Raw genomic sequence first — 15,055 nt, forward strand, 5'->3', positions numbered from 1 at the left:
AAACAGCCTTTGCAAAATTCACCAATGACCTCCTAATAGCAGCTGACTCTAGTCTATTAACCATTCCTCTTCTTTATTTCCATTACTATTTATGCAATTGCAGACTATCACACTATGTCCCATAATATCCTTCTTGACAGACTAGCCTCTACTGGAATTAATAAACCACCCATAAACTGGTTTAATTTCCATTTTTAAATCCTATCCTGGTTCAGTCAACTTAAATATCTCAGCTGAAATTTTCATTTCCAGTTATACCACTTGTTCTCCAGGGATCTGTTTTGGGGCCTCACCTATTTATCAACTGTCTATTTCCTTCTTTTGTAAAATTATCAGCATTTCAATTTCCATTGTTATGGTGATGACACCCAGCTCTACCTGTCAGCCAAACCTACCACCACTCTCCCAGCCACCTTCCTCAAGGAAATCAAATCCTGGTTTTTCTCATTGGCATCCAGAATGTCAAAAATTTTCCCTCCCGATCGACAACTCCTCAGTTTCTCCTTCCCCTCAGGTTAAGAGTCTGGGTGTCATCCTTGACAGCACACTTATTATGTCACTTGCTCCTCATACTTCCATCTTTGTAACATTAATATATAAAGACATTAATGTCTGTCTGTCACAACCAATAGTACTCCCATCTTTATTCACACCTTGGTTATGTCCTACATGGCTTCCTGTATATCTCTTTCTCTCATATCCATCCATAACTTTCAACTGGTCCAGAAGTAGTCACAGAAGTTTCTCCATTTATCACATCACATCTGTTGTTCAGCAGCTTCACTAGCTCCCAGTTAAATATCGTATTGATCTTAAGATTCTGCTCCTCACCTTAAAGGCAATCCATAACCTCCCTCTGCAGTACCTCTCTGAACTACTGCACGTTACACACCCATTCACATCCTCAGGGTTTCTTCTTCTCTTCTTCTTACTATGCCTTATGCCTGTTTGACTACCAAACAGTTGCTTCAGTTCCTCTGTTCCTCACCTCTGGAATTGCCTCCCATGAAACATCTGTAACACTGATTCTCTCCACTTTCAATTCCCATCTCATAATGCACCTCTTTAAACTGTCATACTCACTCTGCTGGTCTTCCACCTGTCATATGAATCCTCTGTTCTTAATTACTTTATATATTTTAAGCTTGTTTTACTGACTTGATTGATATTTTCTTGGTTCATTCTTGCACTTTTTTAAAACTCTTTTGTGTAAGGTTTTGAAAGGTACCCATTACAAAATGTGTTTTTATTATTGTTATTATTGTTAAAAACAAAGATAGGCAAAGTAAGGTACCACTCACAAAGGCCTAGACAACATCCGCGACCCCTAGACAACTGCTAGTTACTAAAAAAAGATTTGTATTCCCCAATTGGTTGGCAAGTGGTTGGTGGCCGAGGGAAAGTGGTTACAAAGAGGAAACCCATCCTGCCTGCTGCAGCCATCCATAGTTTGCATGGAAGATGTGTCTTGTCTGCATAAACGTGCTAACTAACCACAGAGCAATAGTGAAACTTGAAAAAAAGTGTGACACAGGCACACAACGAAACAAAGAGGCAAAGGCTGTATATCATGTCATGAATAGAAAGAAGATGAAAGGTTAGAATGGGCGGATAAAAAAAGACATGAAGGGCAGAGAAGAATCCCCAGCTGTTGACTGGAGGGTTTTGAACCAGCAGCTGCATCCAACCTGTCAATCATCTTCTCTTGTTTTGACTGCTGAAGGGAGATTTTTCTGACACTTGTTTGTCAAAGTCTCACTAAATGAGTTGTGGTTTGCTTCTAAAGCAGCGGTCTCCAACCTTTTTTGCGCCACAGACCGGTTTATGCCCGACAATATTTTTACAGACCGGCCTTTAAGGTGTCGCGGATAAATACAACAAAATAAAACTAGTACCGGTACCGAAAAAAGAAGATTTATTAATAACACACGTGAAAAGACCCAGGAAAACCGAGTAAACGATAAAAACGATAACAAAATAACGCTGAAAACCGATAAAAACCCTGAAAACCATACATTTCACACCTGAGCCTCAACTCTCGCGGCCCGGTACCAAACGACTCACAGACCGGTACCGGTCCGAGGCCCGGGGGTTGGGGACCGCTGTTCTAAAGCTCCTACAGATTGCCTTTATTGTCTCACTTTCATAATAATCTCTTTTGAATTGAAATTAAAACTGACTTAAAGTAGGTTTCGTTCAGAGACAAGAAGATGCATATTGGTTTCTTGCCCCTGATTGGCATAGCATGAAGACTAGGCAAGAGGCCAGGGAACCAGCTGGCAAACCTGTCCAAAAACTGAATAACAGCACCTCTAAAAGCTCACTGACTCATGCTTTATAACTGCATTCAGTGACCTAAAATATCCAATGACCTGTCCAATTGTTCTGGACAGACATGTAATATATGGTAGTTGTTACTATAGGAAGAAATATATTTTACTGTGGAATAACACTACTATGATTTTGTGAAACTTCTGAAAATAAAAACTGATATCTGTCAACCTCATCTACAGCTAGAGACTGCTATAGATTCTTAAGTTGTCACTTTACAATGGAACCATTAAAATTTGAGATTTTTATTCCAAATAAGTAGGATTCATGGTACTGCATTTGAGCCCCCTTGTGTAGGTATTTGACTATGCAGAGTGAAAGATTTTGGGTATACGGATGTGCTTGCGTGCACTTCAAAAAAACAGAAAACCCCAACAACAATGCTGAATGCTGACTGGTTGAAAGTTGGTCCTAAACAGGAAAGGGAGAGACAGCTGAATTTATCAGCAACATAAAGAACACAGAAAGTGGTTGAAGTGGAAATTATTTTTGAAAGTTTCACTTTATAACTTAGGTCTTCTCCTTGGTTGTTTGGAGGACCTACTAAATATAAAAAACATATTTTAAAAAATCTTGATGGTGACGCCTGACAGGAACTGGATCAGAAGATTTTACATATCAAATACAAACACAAAGGGTTACAAGTTTACAGTTTTATAAGAGTAGCATTCCTGATGATTAGATTGTCTTATTCATTTAATTTTTATAAAATCTAAGTTTAAATTAAAGTGAGTCTTGCAACTTGGTGTTGTTTTAAGTCTATAAAAACATGGCAGAAGGGAATGACAGTGATTTATTTCAGTTTTCTAAGAATATGTTGAGTATATTGAAGAATAACAGAAGATTTTGTAGATATAAAAAAAGAACCATTTGTTTCAACTTTTATTTTTTTAATAGTACAGTGATGTCAGTGAGTGCACACTGTTTTTAAAAAGACCCACAGAAACTGAAACTTTCAACTCATTTTTAAGCCACTAAAACAAAAACTGCAAATTTAGGATGCTGTAACTGATTAAAATAACATTAATGCCCCTAATTGGCTTCACTCACTCTACATGAATATATTTTCACATTGGCATGATGTTAAAAAAACATTTTTAATATAAATTATTGGATTATTCATTCGTACACATGTAGTCACATTACGCCAAGGGGAAGTAAGAAGCTTTTAATAAGAAAGCATTAGAAATTAGCTCTCAAAATATCTCCCCTTTACTTTCCTCCCCCATTTTTCTTCACTTAAAAAAAAAAAAAAAAATCCACAGCCACCGGCGCCCATCCGCCCACCCTCTGACTCTCCCACTCGCTGCCTCTCCAGAGACTTCCCTATTATTCCTGAATCTGGGAGCTTTCTTTGCCCCAGGGAGCGATTAACAGCGCAGCTCCATCCCGTTCTTGAGCATTTCTTTCTCCCTCTTCCATTTGATGGTAATTGAAATTCAACAAGTCAAATTTTTATTTATAAATCACTCTTTTGAAAAAAACAGGTTTGTCACACAGAGCCTGGCAGAGCTGCAGCGGACCTAATTACAGATACGAGCGGGAGATAAGAGCAGGAACAAACACATGACAGGTTTTTAGAAAAACTGACTGAAAAAAGATGGAGGTTTGACTGTGGTAGGTAAAAAACACCCCAAAACAATGAAAAAAATACAATGAGTCGGGCGAGTGTTGATATTATAAAAGACGTGTTAATGCATTTGAAATGTATCTTTCATCTTTGAAGGGTTCTTAACATCTTAATAGCTCATTTTCAGCATATACAGTATACAGAAAATATTTATATAGTCATTATGCACAATACAGCAATTTAAATAAGATTTTAACCACTCACCCTCAAGTAGGAAGAACTGAGCTCGTCCTAGTGTCCCATCTCGTTGTCGTGCTGACAGTCGATACACTACAGAGCCTGGTGTTGCATCAGGACCAATAGCAGCCAGGTAAGGTGAGGGAAACATCGCCCACTGCAGGTCAGCCTGACTGGGCATGCTCAGAGTTAACCTGCACAGGTACCAGTCATCACCTGGATAAGAGAGTAAACAAATATGACATTACTACATGTAACTGATTTGAAAAAATCCTGTTACTCAAGAATCCAAGATAGCTCTGAATAGCTACCATACAGTGATTAGGATTATGTAGCTGTCCTTCTGAAAGGAATGGTTGCATTTAGCCAACTTATTACTCCCCCATGTACCTGCTCCACTCTCACTTGAAAATAGTTCAATTGTTATAACACCATTAAGTTTGTGAATGTTACTTCTCTCGCAAAATCAAGAAGGAGGTGAAACTTAAAATATAAGAGAATGGTTCTTGCTGGTATTTAAACTAATCTGTTTATTTATGTATTGTTAAATAACCCTATTCAAAACTACCTTTCACCCAATGACGGCTGGGATAGGTTCAAGCCCCTCATGACCCTGAACTGGATAAGAGGAAGAAAATGGGTGGGATGGATAAATGAATGGATGGAAAGAAGCCCTTTTCAACTGAATACTAATCTTTATTGAGCCCAGGAAAATTCATAACATTTCTATAACCAAAAAAGATAAATGTTTGAAAAATGTCCTCAGAAGACAACAGAATCTGATTTAGTTACTTGGCCAGTACTGTATATACATATGGTTTATAGTTTTGTTATGGCTTCTTATCCAGTATTAGTATTGGATAGTATTAGTATTAATTCAATGATGCAGTTCAATGTTGAAAAATAACCTCTTTTATTTAGCCTTTGGTTTTAACCAACTGAAATATCTGACTGTTGAGCTACTAAGGTGACCAGTCAGTTTCTATATGTGTCTCTCAACCTGTTTTCCAGACACAGGACATCAAATAACTGCATATAAAATAATAATTATCCACAAAAAAATGGACTGTAGTGTCCATGAAATGGCTTTGTATTAAGAGTATGCAGTATGTATTTACAAGATTACAAATCTAAAATCAACATTGTTAGTAACACATTAGCCATAAAACTGCTAAACATCTGGTTTTAAATCATGTCTATGTAAAATATGTCATAGAAATGCATTTGCTTTTAGAAATAATGACTCTTTGTACTATAATATACAGTAACAGTCAAAAGTTTCAATTGATAGTGATTTAATAGATGATTTCTGTGCATCAGTGTTTTTATATGTTTTTATTTAAATGTTACCTAACAGTCCCTGTGTTTTGGTGGTTGGCTGAGTGCTTCAACTGCATGGCTGCTATTGTTGTCTCAGCTTTGAAGTGACGAAGCTTGTTAGCTAAGCCAGCTGCACTCGTTCAGACAGTGGTTCAGCCAATGGGGACAAGGTGACATCTCTCAACTTTTGTCATTTTTTCCTCATCTCTCATCATCACCTTGCTGCTCCAGAAGAGAACAGTGAAGGAGTGACAGGGAGGAAGAGAGAGAAGGAAGCAGTTCATCCAAAATAAAACAACAGAACTTTCACAAGATCACAAAGACACACAGCAGGAGCTCCCATTCTCCCAGTCAAAAATACACACACGCTCTTGTGTCGTTTTGCAACAGCAAAGGAGACAACAGCCTGAACAAGCGAGGAAACTTCACTTCAGAGAGACCAAAAAACGGGAAAAAAAGAGATGAGGAGGTGGCAGAAGAGGAGGTGGAGGAGGGAAGGAGGTGAAGACACAATGGTGTCTACCTTTGTTTCTGTCTTCTCTGAAGGTCTGTCAACAAACTGAACATGAGAGGGAGAAGGAAAAAGAGGAGGACAGGAAAAAGGAGGCAAATGAGACAGGGACATAAAGGGAGACAAAGAAGTAATAATAGAAAAAGCAACAGGAAAACAGGAGAAATGAACAATGGGGTGAAGCCAAAATGGGGGAAAATAAGGCATAAAATGCAAAAAAATTAGAATAAAGAAGGAATATGGTGAGCATAGATGCAGAATGAAGAAAAAAACAATGAGGAAAAAGAAAATGTGCTCCATCTTAGAGTTACCCATCAAATTCAAGTACACAAACACATACTATTACACTCAGTGTGACGGGCACTGTCAGGGGATCCCATTATCTCTGAATCTGCATCACCAAGAAATGTCCACAAATCAACAATATCCTCTATGTATTTAACTCTGTGGTTTGTGAATCACATATTTTTAGCTTCAGTAATCCATTATTAGTTACCTGTATGTGGAAAAATAACACTAACAGAAAGCTGTTGTTTCTGTAATGATTAATATTAATTCTGTATATGCCAAAGAAAAATTAATGTCCTTTCAGAAAAGAACAACTTAATCTGAAAATAAAAATATATCCTATTCCAGGCCAAAGCATGCTGTGACTATGATAAACACCCATAAATAAAGTGAGAAAATGAGCAAAACGCTAACTAAAAAAAGTTAAGGAGATGAGGGTGAGGCGATAATGAGGACGGAATCTTCCAGCTTAGCGCTCCACTGTCCTCTCCCGCGTTAGCCGGCCTTGAGTTTTTAGTCAATGCATAAAATCCAGAATAATCAAATCTATTTCTGTCTGTTGTTTTACATATGCTGTGCTGTGGGCCGTGCATGAAAGCCAAATGAAGTCTGTCCTATTATTATGATAAGCATCAACACGTTCAGATGCAGTGCCAGCGGTCAGCACATGTGTCAGCCTGGGCGAAAACTATAAAGCCAACCTTACTGTATGGAAATACAACTGCAAGGGGGAGCGAAGTGGACACAATGCCTCCTTTGTACCTCCAGGCTGATAAAAGCTCACTGACACTAGAATAATGGCATTTGATATATGATATAATACGTAGTCTCTGCAGGGTCACACTGCAGCTTGTTTATCTGCATTAGTGAGTGGAACACAAACCGCAGCCCCTCCTACATAAGTAACACTTTTTATTGGAAAATTTTAAAAAGTACATTTTGTATATTATTTAGGAGTCTACACAGATAAAGCAAATAAAGAGCTTACTGAACACTATGGGCATTAGAGAATGTCCCTGTTAGATTAAAAGAGTTTTGCATTATGCGCACAGTGTAATATATTTTGATGTTAGCCCAATCAGTGAAAACAAAGGGTCTCCAAACATCTTTGCTGCACACAAAGAACAGTGGACGAATCATCTGTCCAGCAGCCAAGACTATTACAGAATGTCATGACAAGGAGCTTAATAAGAGCTGGAAAATACTGCCAGAGACAAGAGGCAGGAGATGAGAATGTGGGACAAACAGAAAGAATTAGCTAAAGTGCTTCTGAGGGAATATATGCACGTGGAATACACGGCAGGCTTTCATAAAAACATGGTTTTGTAGATTCGACCTCGACAGCTGTTAAACCGGTATTTCATCTCAACATACATCCTAAAATGTAAAATCTTAATGTAGTTTTAAAAATGTGACTTAAAAATGTTGGACTGCCTTATTATTAACAAGTTGGAGTGTGTGATGATTCAGTGACTGCAAACTGTACTTATCACAGTTCAGTTCCTCAGAGGATGGTCTGTCTTTCAAAATGTTATTTCTATTACAATGTTTCAGAGGGAAACACATTTGTGACCACATTATATTTGGCATAGACGATGGGTTGTATATGTGGCATATCACATGTCATTTCTTACATACATAAAGTATGTCTACTTTATGAGGCAGTACAGTGTTATTAAACTTTTTAGTCATTCTTTAGAGGTGCTCATAGCATTGGCTTAGGTTCGGGTGAAAGTTTTGGTTTGTTTTAATGAAATACGAGTTCCCTTTAATTACACTTTCTAATAAATATTTATACAGTAACACAGACAGGAATCAGCATGTGATACCAGCCTCTGGTATGACGGTCTAGCTCTTTGTATCCCCTCCATCTACCCCAACTATCTCCTGATATCTGCTGATTCTGATGCAGTTCATAATTATTGTGCTTTATTCATTATAAAATACTTCATATAGTACTGGGACCGGTCCACATCACACTGAAAGGAGTTACTTGGCCACAGAAACCTATACAGTGAGACTAATTAGGTTAGTTTGGAAGTTTGGAACTCTTATTGAGCCAGCAGAGCATTTTTAATGCATTAAGCACCTCAGCTCTCAGTGACCCTGCCTCTAACTTTCTGTTGTCTGCCACTTCATGACTGAGTTGCTGTGGCTCCTAAACACTTTCACTTTCCAATGAATGCACTTAGAGTTGATATTGAAATGTCTAGAAAAGAAGAACACACAAACTACAAACTGATTTGTTGCCACATTTGATTCTTATTGCAGTACAACCTAGACAATCAGTGAGCTCTTTAAGTGTTTGCAAAGGCAGACTGCATTGCTAGATGCTTGATTTTATACACTTTGTCAATGAGACTGAAAACATCTAATGAGAGGTATGGCCCAATTCTTTTTTTACATATAACATTTAATATACTGACCAATTACACTTCACCTAAATGTAATGGGAAAAACACTTCAATCATGTAAAACAAACAAACAAATGAACAAACATTCAAAAATCCCTTTAATTTAATTTCGTTCTAGCACCATCCTCAGGACAAACCAGTAGCAAAATGGCATCTGTGTTGTTTTATGCTGCAGTGTAGCCATGAGCTACAATTGCAACAATCCAATTAACTCATATATTTTTTTTACACTAAACTGTGGTTCTAAAAGAAAAGTATTCAGGAAATGTTGCAACAACTTGCTCTGCCAAACTATAGCAATGAGTTTAGTAAAGTGGAGAACTCGCTTATATAGCTTTAGTCCAGCCTTGCTAGCACCCAAATGTGCTGAACAGCTCCTTGATGCGAATCACTGAACTCGAGAAGTCAACGAACACAAGCATGCATGCAAGCATGCATATAAATATGCAGAGGAATGTCCGGCTCAGGGCAGGAGTGGGCCTGAAGCAAAGAAGAGGAGTGGAAAATGAGGACGAGTTAAGAACCTGAACACTGAGCAGTCATTCAGTGTTCACAACTGTTCATTTTCACAAAGGAATAGATGTGTTCTTTTCCTTAAACATGTCAAAGTAAGAAAGTAAAGTTATGTTGCTTCCTTTAAGATTGCTTTTCTGTTATGCCAGTTACTGTGACATAACAAAAGGCCATTTCAGATTATTTTAGGTTTTCTCGACTGTCTAACCTGTTAAGAACACATGAAGAAATGTTATGTTCTGCTAAGCGTTTCATCCATGACTTATTTTATTCCTCTGCTTCTACCCATAACCCCCTGTGTTTTGGGGTAATTCCTCATCACTGGTTAAATTAAATTTTCATGTGCAATGAACTGCACCACAGTTTTTGTGTTAGAGGACTCAGTGAATTACTTTACAGAGCAGTGGTCTGATATGATAAACTGTATATCTTAAGAACACGCTGCAGGCTCTCATTGATGGACAGTCAAGTGAAGAAATTCAGGACAGTTTAACTGATCTTACCTTCACAAACAAATTAATCAAAATTATATTATTATGTGATATGTTGTTCTATGGGGTCTCAGAAAAATTACATTTCAACTTGTAGTTCTGACCATTGGTCATTGGCCACTGAGCTTTTAGATCTTGGAATGACAGACTGTAATAGATCTAAAGTACTTACTATTGTAGGTCAAACGCAGAGGGGGCCACTGCTGTAAACATTGGGTTTTTTTTGGTTTCTGATCAATTTTAATTTGTAAACTATCTATTGTTCTAGGTTAACTAGTAAGCAGCTATTCTTGCTTAATTATCTAGTGAAAATAATGCAAAATAAATGTTGCCTTGGAACCATTTCTAGTCCTTGAGCTCTCACTGTAACGCCATTGCATATCTAAAGCTCATACCCAAACCATACCTTTCAGTTTCTTTGTTTACTCCACGCTTTCAGCTACCTGGGGAAAAGTTACCAGTTGCTATTCCCAGGGCAAATGGTTCAACCAAGACAGTGTGAATCCTAAGTGAAAGAACTCCTTTTTCCAAGGACATTTTGCAGCCAGTAGCTGGCAGATTTACATAATGAAAACAAGACGGGTTGGAAACCAGACTAAATGCAAATGGTGTCACTATTCAGCAGCATTCACAATATTCAATAGATATTAAATTCATAAAGATAAGTAAAAGCCACAAGCTTCTGTGACACTTTAATATTTTAAAGTGTTGGGAGAAGTGGCGACTGACAAATACAAATAAGCCTCGGCCATCAGTTGTTTGCAAAAACGATGAGGTATCCCATGATAGCGCACACACACGCACATACACATAAATGTTTTCTAAGCAAGTAAGTAAAAAACAGTATAGTACAACAGTCTTGTCATACCATGGGTCCCAGCTGGACTTCACCACTGAGAAAACTAATGTTTGGAGAAGAAATACTGCTCGTTTTTCATCTCTTTGTCTAAAATTCCCAGTCTTCTATCCTCAGACTGTCAACTCTACTGTGTCTGTCATTTACATCTCAGTCCCTGCTGAACTCCTTTCAGACTGTTATGTTGGTGTTAGTTTAATGTAGCCTGCACATTTGCCACAACATATCCCATCTTCAATCCTATATTGAAAGTGATCCTTTCAGGAAAAAAGGTGACAAATCAAAGGAAAACATGGAGCCCTGACTGCTTCAGTAGGGGGCTCAGATGGCTTTGTTATTCTGTTTTGGGGAATTCTGCAGGCATCATTTGGATCTTCTAAAAGGAAACTGTTACTACATACACACTACACACTTAATGAAGAAACACTGCTTGATATCATCTTTATCACACGATGAAACATATCCATCCATATCTATCCAGACAGGCGTGGTCTCCTCCAGGATGACAGTGCCCCGATCCATAATGGCACCAGGGATAACTTAATGATCTGATGAAAATGTGTTTTTCCCAGTCAACAGGTTTCAGTTTAACATCTGAGACATTTTGGATTGACGTGTTAAACGGTGCTCTCGATCACCATTATCAAAAGACGAAATGAGGACAAATCTTTTGGAAGAATGGAAGATGTTTAATTTGTCACTTCCCTGTATATAACACACGTTGGAAGAGGCCCGAGCTCTTTGTTTCTGTTCTGTTTGTGTGTGCTGACTGTACTTGTCCCCTGCTTATCTGATAAATCGGTTTGGCTGCTGCAATGGCCTAATTTCCTGGCAGAGATCAATAAAGTTTCATAAAGCTCTCAGCGGTTCAAAATCCCTCACCGTCTGTTGTGTTGAACACTGACTGTCCTAAACTAGTCAAACAGGAAGTGTTGAGAATGACATGTCTTTTATACAGCCGGATAAATAGTCCCAGTGAAGTGCAGCTAAGTCCATCTTAAGCCGCCACTTACTCATTTGAATCTCAATGCAGAGCGTGTCATGGCTTGTTATGCAAAATGAGGCTAAAAAGAGAAAGGGAATTGTGCTTTGTTTACACCAAACTCCATTCTGCTGTCTTTTAATTTAAATTCATTTATTTGTTTGGGGAGGGGATTTGTTTGTATGACACACAGCGTACCGGGATCAGAACAGGATGCAACCGAATCGAGAGGACAGAGGCACAATGAGAAGAGCTATTTTCTGTCTTTTCCCTCTGAGTCTCTAAGTTGAATGGCAGCTGATGCATTTAGCGTGAAGCTGAGCTGTGGCAGCCAACCAACGGCGCTTCAGAAATAGCTGTTGCTGGTGCTCGCAAGAGCTTCAATTAGAAGAGGGCTGGAAAACAAGATGCGGGGGGATTAAATTAAAATGTGGTCGCGCCCACAGGTTGTCACACAGCCGATGATGAAAGGTGATTAAAGTGAAAGATGTGTTTATGTATAAAAAGCTTTTAACAAACCTGTTTGTCACAACCTGCTACGCAGAGCAGCAGGAGAAACAAACTCAGATACAAAAACAGGCAAGAAAGATTAAAGATGAGAAGAAAAGTGCAGAGATGTCAAATACAAGGAAAGACAAAACAAGCAGACGCAGATTCAGGCAACTCACCGACCCCCGGATAACCTCCCATCGCATTTAAGTTTTTTTGTGATGCTTCAAAAGATTAATGTAGGAAAAACCAAAGACGTTTGCTATAGAGAAAATCCCCAAAGAATGAAAAAAATACAGCATATTCTCAGAATCAACAGCACAAATGTATATAAAAGACTAATGTTGTGCTGTCACATCCTTTCAATAAAGCTTTTTGGTGTACAAAGTCAATGTAAGGAGAAGAACAGGCTGAATAGAAAAAGAACTTGGCCTAACTCAAGGGCAAATGCCACTCTAATAAAGTTAAAGATAAAAGATAAAATAAGCACTATTTAGAAGGAGCTGACAGTTCTGTAGAAAACAGTCCCATCATTATTTGTTTTCTTTTTTTTTTTAAGGATTATTATCATACTAGTTTGAAAATAAAGAAGAAAGCTGATAAGCCCCAGAGTAAAACCTCTCTGCAGACCTTTTGATCCCTTTTATCCCTGATGTGTGTGTAGCAGGTAGGTTTAGACTCACAAACTGACACATCTGTATTGGGATTGCTGCAGTGTGCTATGCTACTTTGCGCCACACATATATGCACGTCTTTCTGTCTCTATGAGGACCTTTGTTGACATAATGTATTCCAGAGCCCCTTACTGTAACCTTCTCTATCATATCTAAACATCCATCCTCAGCCCACCCACAACACACAGACTTAAGTCCCTACAACTTATGTGCAAAACCATAACTCATGTGCACATGACTGCCATAGCGCAGGTGTTTACATGTATGTATGTGGTTGCATGTGTACGTGGGTGTGATTGACGTAGTGGGATGCGTCTCCGTGGTGACTCGCTGGAAGCAGGTGTTCTCATGGGACTGGTTGCTGGGACAACACGTTAAGTCTCTATCACATGTGAAAGCACTCTGGCTTTGTGACACCACCTGTGTCCGTGTATGTGTGTGTGTGTGTCAAGGTATTTAATATATCTGAGGAATTTGAAGGGCTTGAGTATATTTTGGATGATGAATAGTTACTGTTTGCAATTTAATGTGACTCAGTATATTCATATTTTTGATTTGTATTTTTTCATTAGTAGTAAGATTTATAGTGAAACTGAAAAAGCTGTGTAATTGAATGTATACATCTTTGTATATGTCTATCTACATAAACTACATTAATTAGCTCTTTGCATCTATAGGACATAAAATATTAAGGATATTTTAAAAGTACTTGGCATTTGACCTAAACTGAGAATAGTTTTTTGTTGCTATGATAGCAAAATATTTATTGTATATATGTTGCACGTGATTTTTTAAAGAATTCTAAAGAAGCAGAGAATCCTTTAAACCTCTGGTAGATGTAATTTCCATCACCACCAACACTCTTGGTTATTACTACAGACAGCTATTATATTGACAGCATAATACAGCACATGATGGAGAGTCGTGTGTTGTATTACTGTATGCGCATTTCTGAACTCAAAATGCAGACTCAAATACGAGTTACTCAGATTACTCCAAAAAAATTACAAATAGCAGGGGAAGTAAATGGGAAGTGTGGCATGATGTGACAAAGAACAATGGAAAACTGAGGCATATGGGAAATACCAGGGTAAAGAGAGACAACATCAAGAAGATGGGAAAGGGGAAGCAAAATTGGAAACAGGACACAAAAGACAGAAGCTACAAATTAATAGTAAAGAAAGTAATAAAATGAGGGAATACCTAAAACTACATCTGTAAATTACAAAAAAAGGTTTGACTTAGATGAATGAAGAAACCATGAGAACAGAATCATGGGAAATAGAATAAGATAAAAACTAGAATTCAAACTCAAATGATATGAAGAAAGATCATGCTATCCAGAAAACATATAAAAATAAACAGAACTGAAACATTGAACTTGCTATTGTACTACTGGTTTGTATCAGTACATGATTGTCTGCAAAATCTATACCATTTGGTATCATACATAACACAGTGTCATGGATCGTGTTAACTGGTCAAGTAATTTGCTAAGCTAGTCTAGCATTTTAACCAAGGACTTACTAGTAGTAAGATTAGGCCTCAGTAACACAGCCCTAGAGACTGCTTAGCAACAACCCTCGCAACCTCCGGTAGTCACTAGACAAAAATGTCTATTCCTTGACTGGTTTGCGAGATGTTGCTGGCTGTTGCTAGCTGAAACTGCTTATAAAGAGGGTGTTTCTGATTTTCTAAATGTAAGAAAAAGTCAGGCTAAATTGTTAGCAGCAGTCAGGGAGCAGATCTGTGATGATTTCCTGAATGTAACACTAGAAGACAAATAACAGTGTTATCAGCAAGGTGGTGGAACCTCCAAAGCATCTTCAACCCCAGGTACCCCCGCCAACATGATGAAAAAATCCACTATAAAAGCTGCTAGATTTCAAATAAGCAAAGAAGAAATATAATGTGTGAAAAGCGAAGCAAACGATGCATGAAGAAATTTGAATCTGGCTTCTCCTTCCACAGTTGAACCAAAGTGAAAGTTAAAACATCACTGAACAAACCCTCCTCTGTTTGTGAACCCGGCTCTCCATCTGGTCCCTAGGAGCCAGCGGACAGAGGCCTGCTGAATCCTAATTAACCACCTTATAGACTGGCCTACTTTACCTCTGCACACACACATATACACAGAAAGCTAAAGTCCTGCAGGCACACAGTTAATTAAGCCCCATTTTTCACTGCTGATGAAGAGAGAGAGGGATAAAAGGGAGCGAGGGTGGAACGATGGAGAGAAGACAGAGAGAGAATCCGTGTTTAGAGCTAAGATAACAAGGCAGATAATGATGAAAATAACAGATGACAAGAAAATAAAAAATCAATGCATAAAACTGCCTGTTTGGAGGAGCAGAATACAAAAAAAATGAAGCAATGTAA

At 38.2% G+C, this 15,055-nt stretch overlaps 1 protein-coding gene across 1 annotated transcript in view; it reads right to left on the bottom strand.

Moving 5' to 3' along the window:
• The window catches only part of LOC146622661 (neural-cadherin), a 143,260-nt gene that overhangs the window by 78,710 nt on the left and 49,495 nt on the right, over positions 1–15,055 (bottom strand). Inside the window, exon 2 of the mRNA XM_085365327.1 lies at positions 4,166–4,354. Within this exon, the coding sequence (XP_085221453.1) occupies positions 4,166–4,354 (189 nt within the window). The remainder of the gene's footprint in view (positions 1–4,165; positions 4,355–15,055) is intronic.

Source organism: Diplotaxodon limnothrissa, linkage group LG11 (assembly GCF_057381915.1).
Source record: "Diplotaxodon limnothrissa isolate DT_005_m linkage group LG11, D_limnothrissa_male_GT1.1, whole genome shotgun sequence".
Lineage (NCBI taxonomy): Eukaryota > Metazoa > Chordata > Actinopteri > Cichliformes > Cichlidae > Diplotaxodon > Diplotaxodon limnothrissa.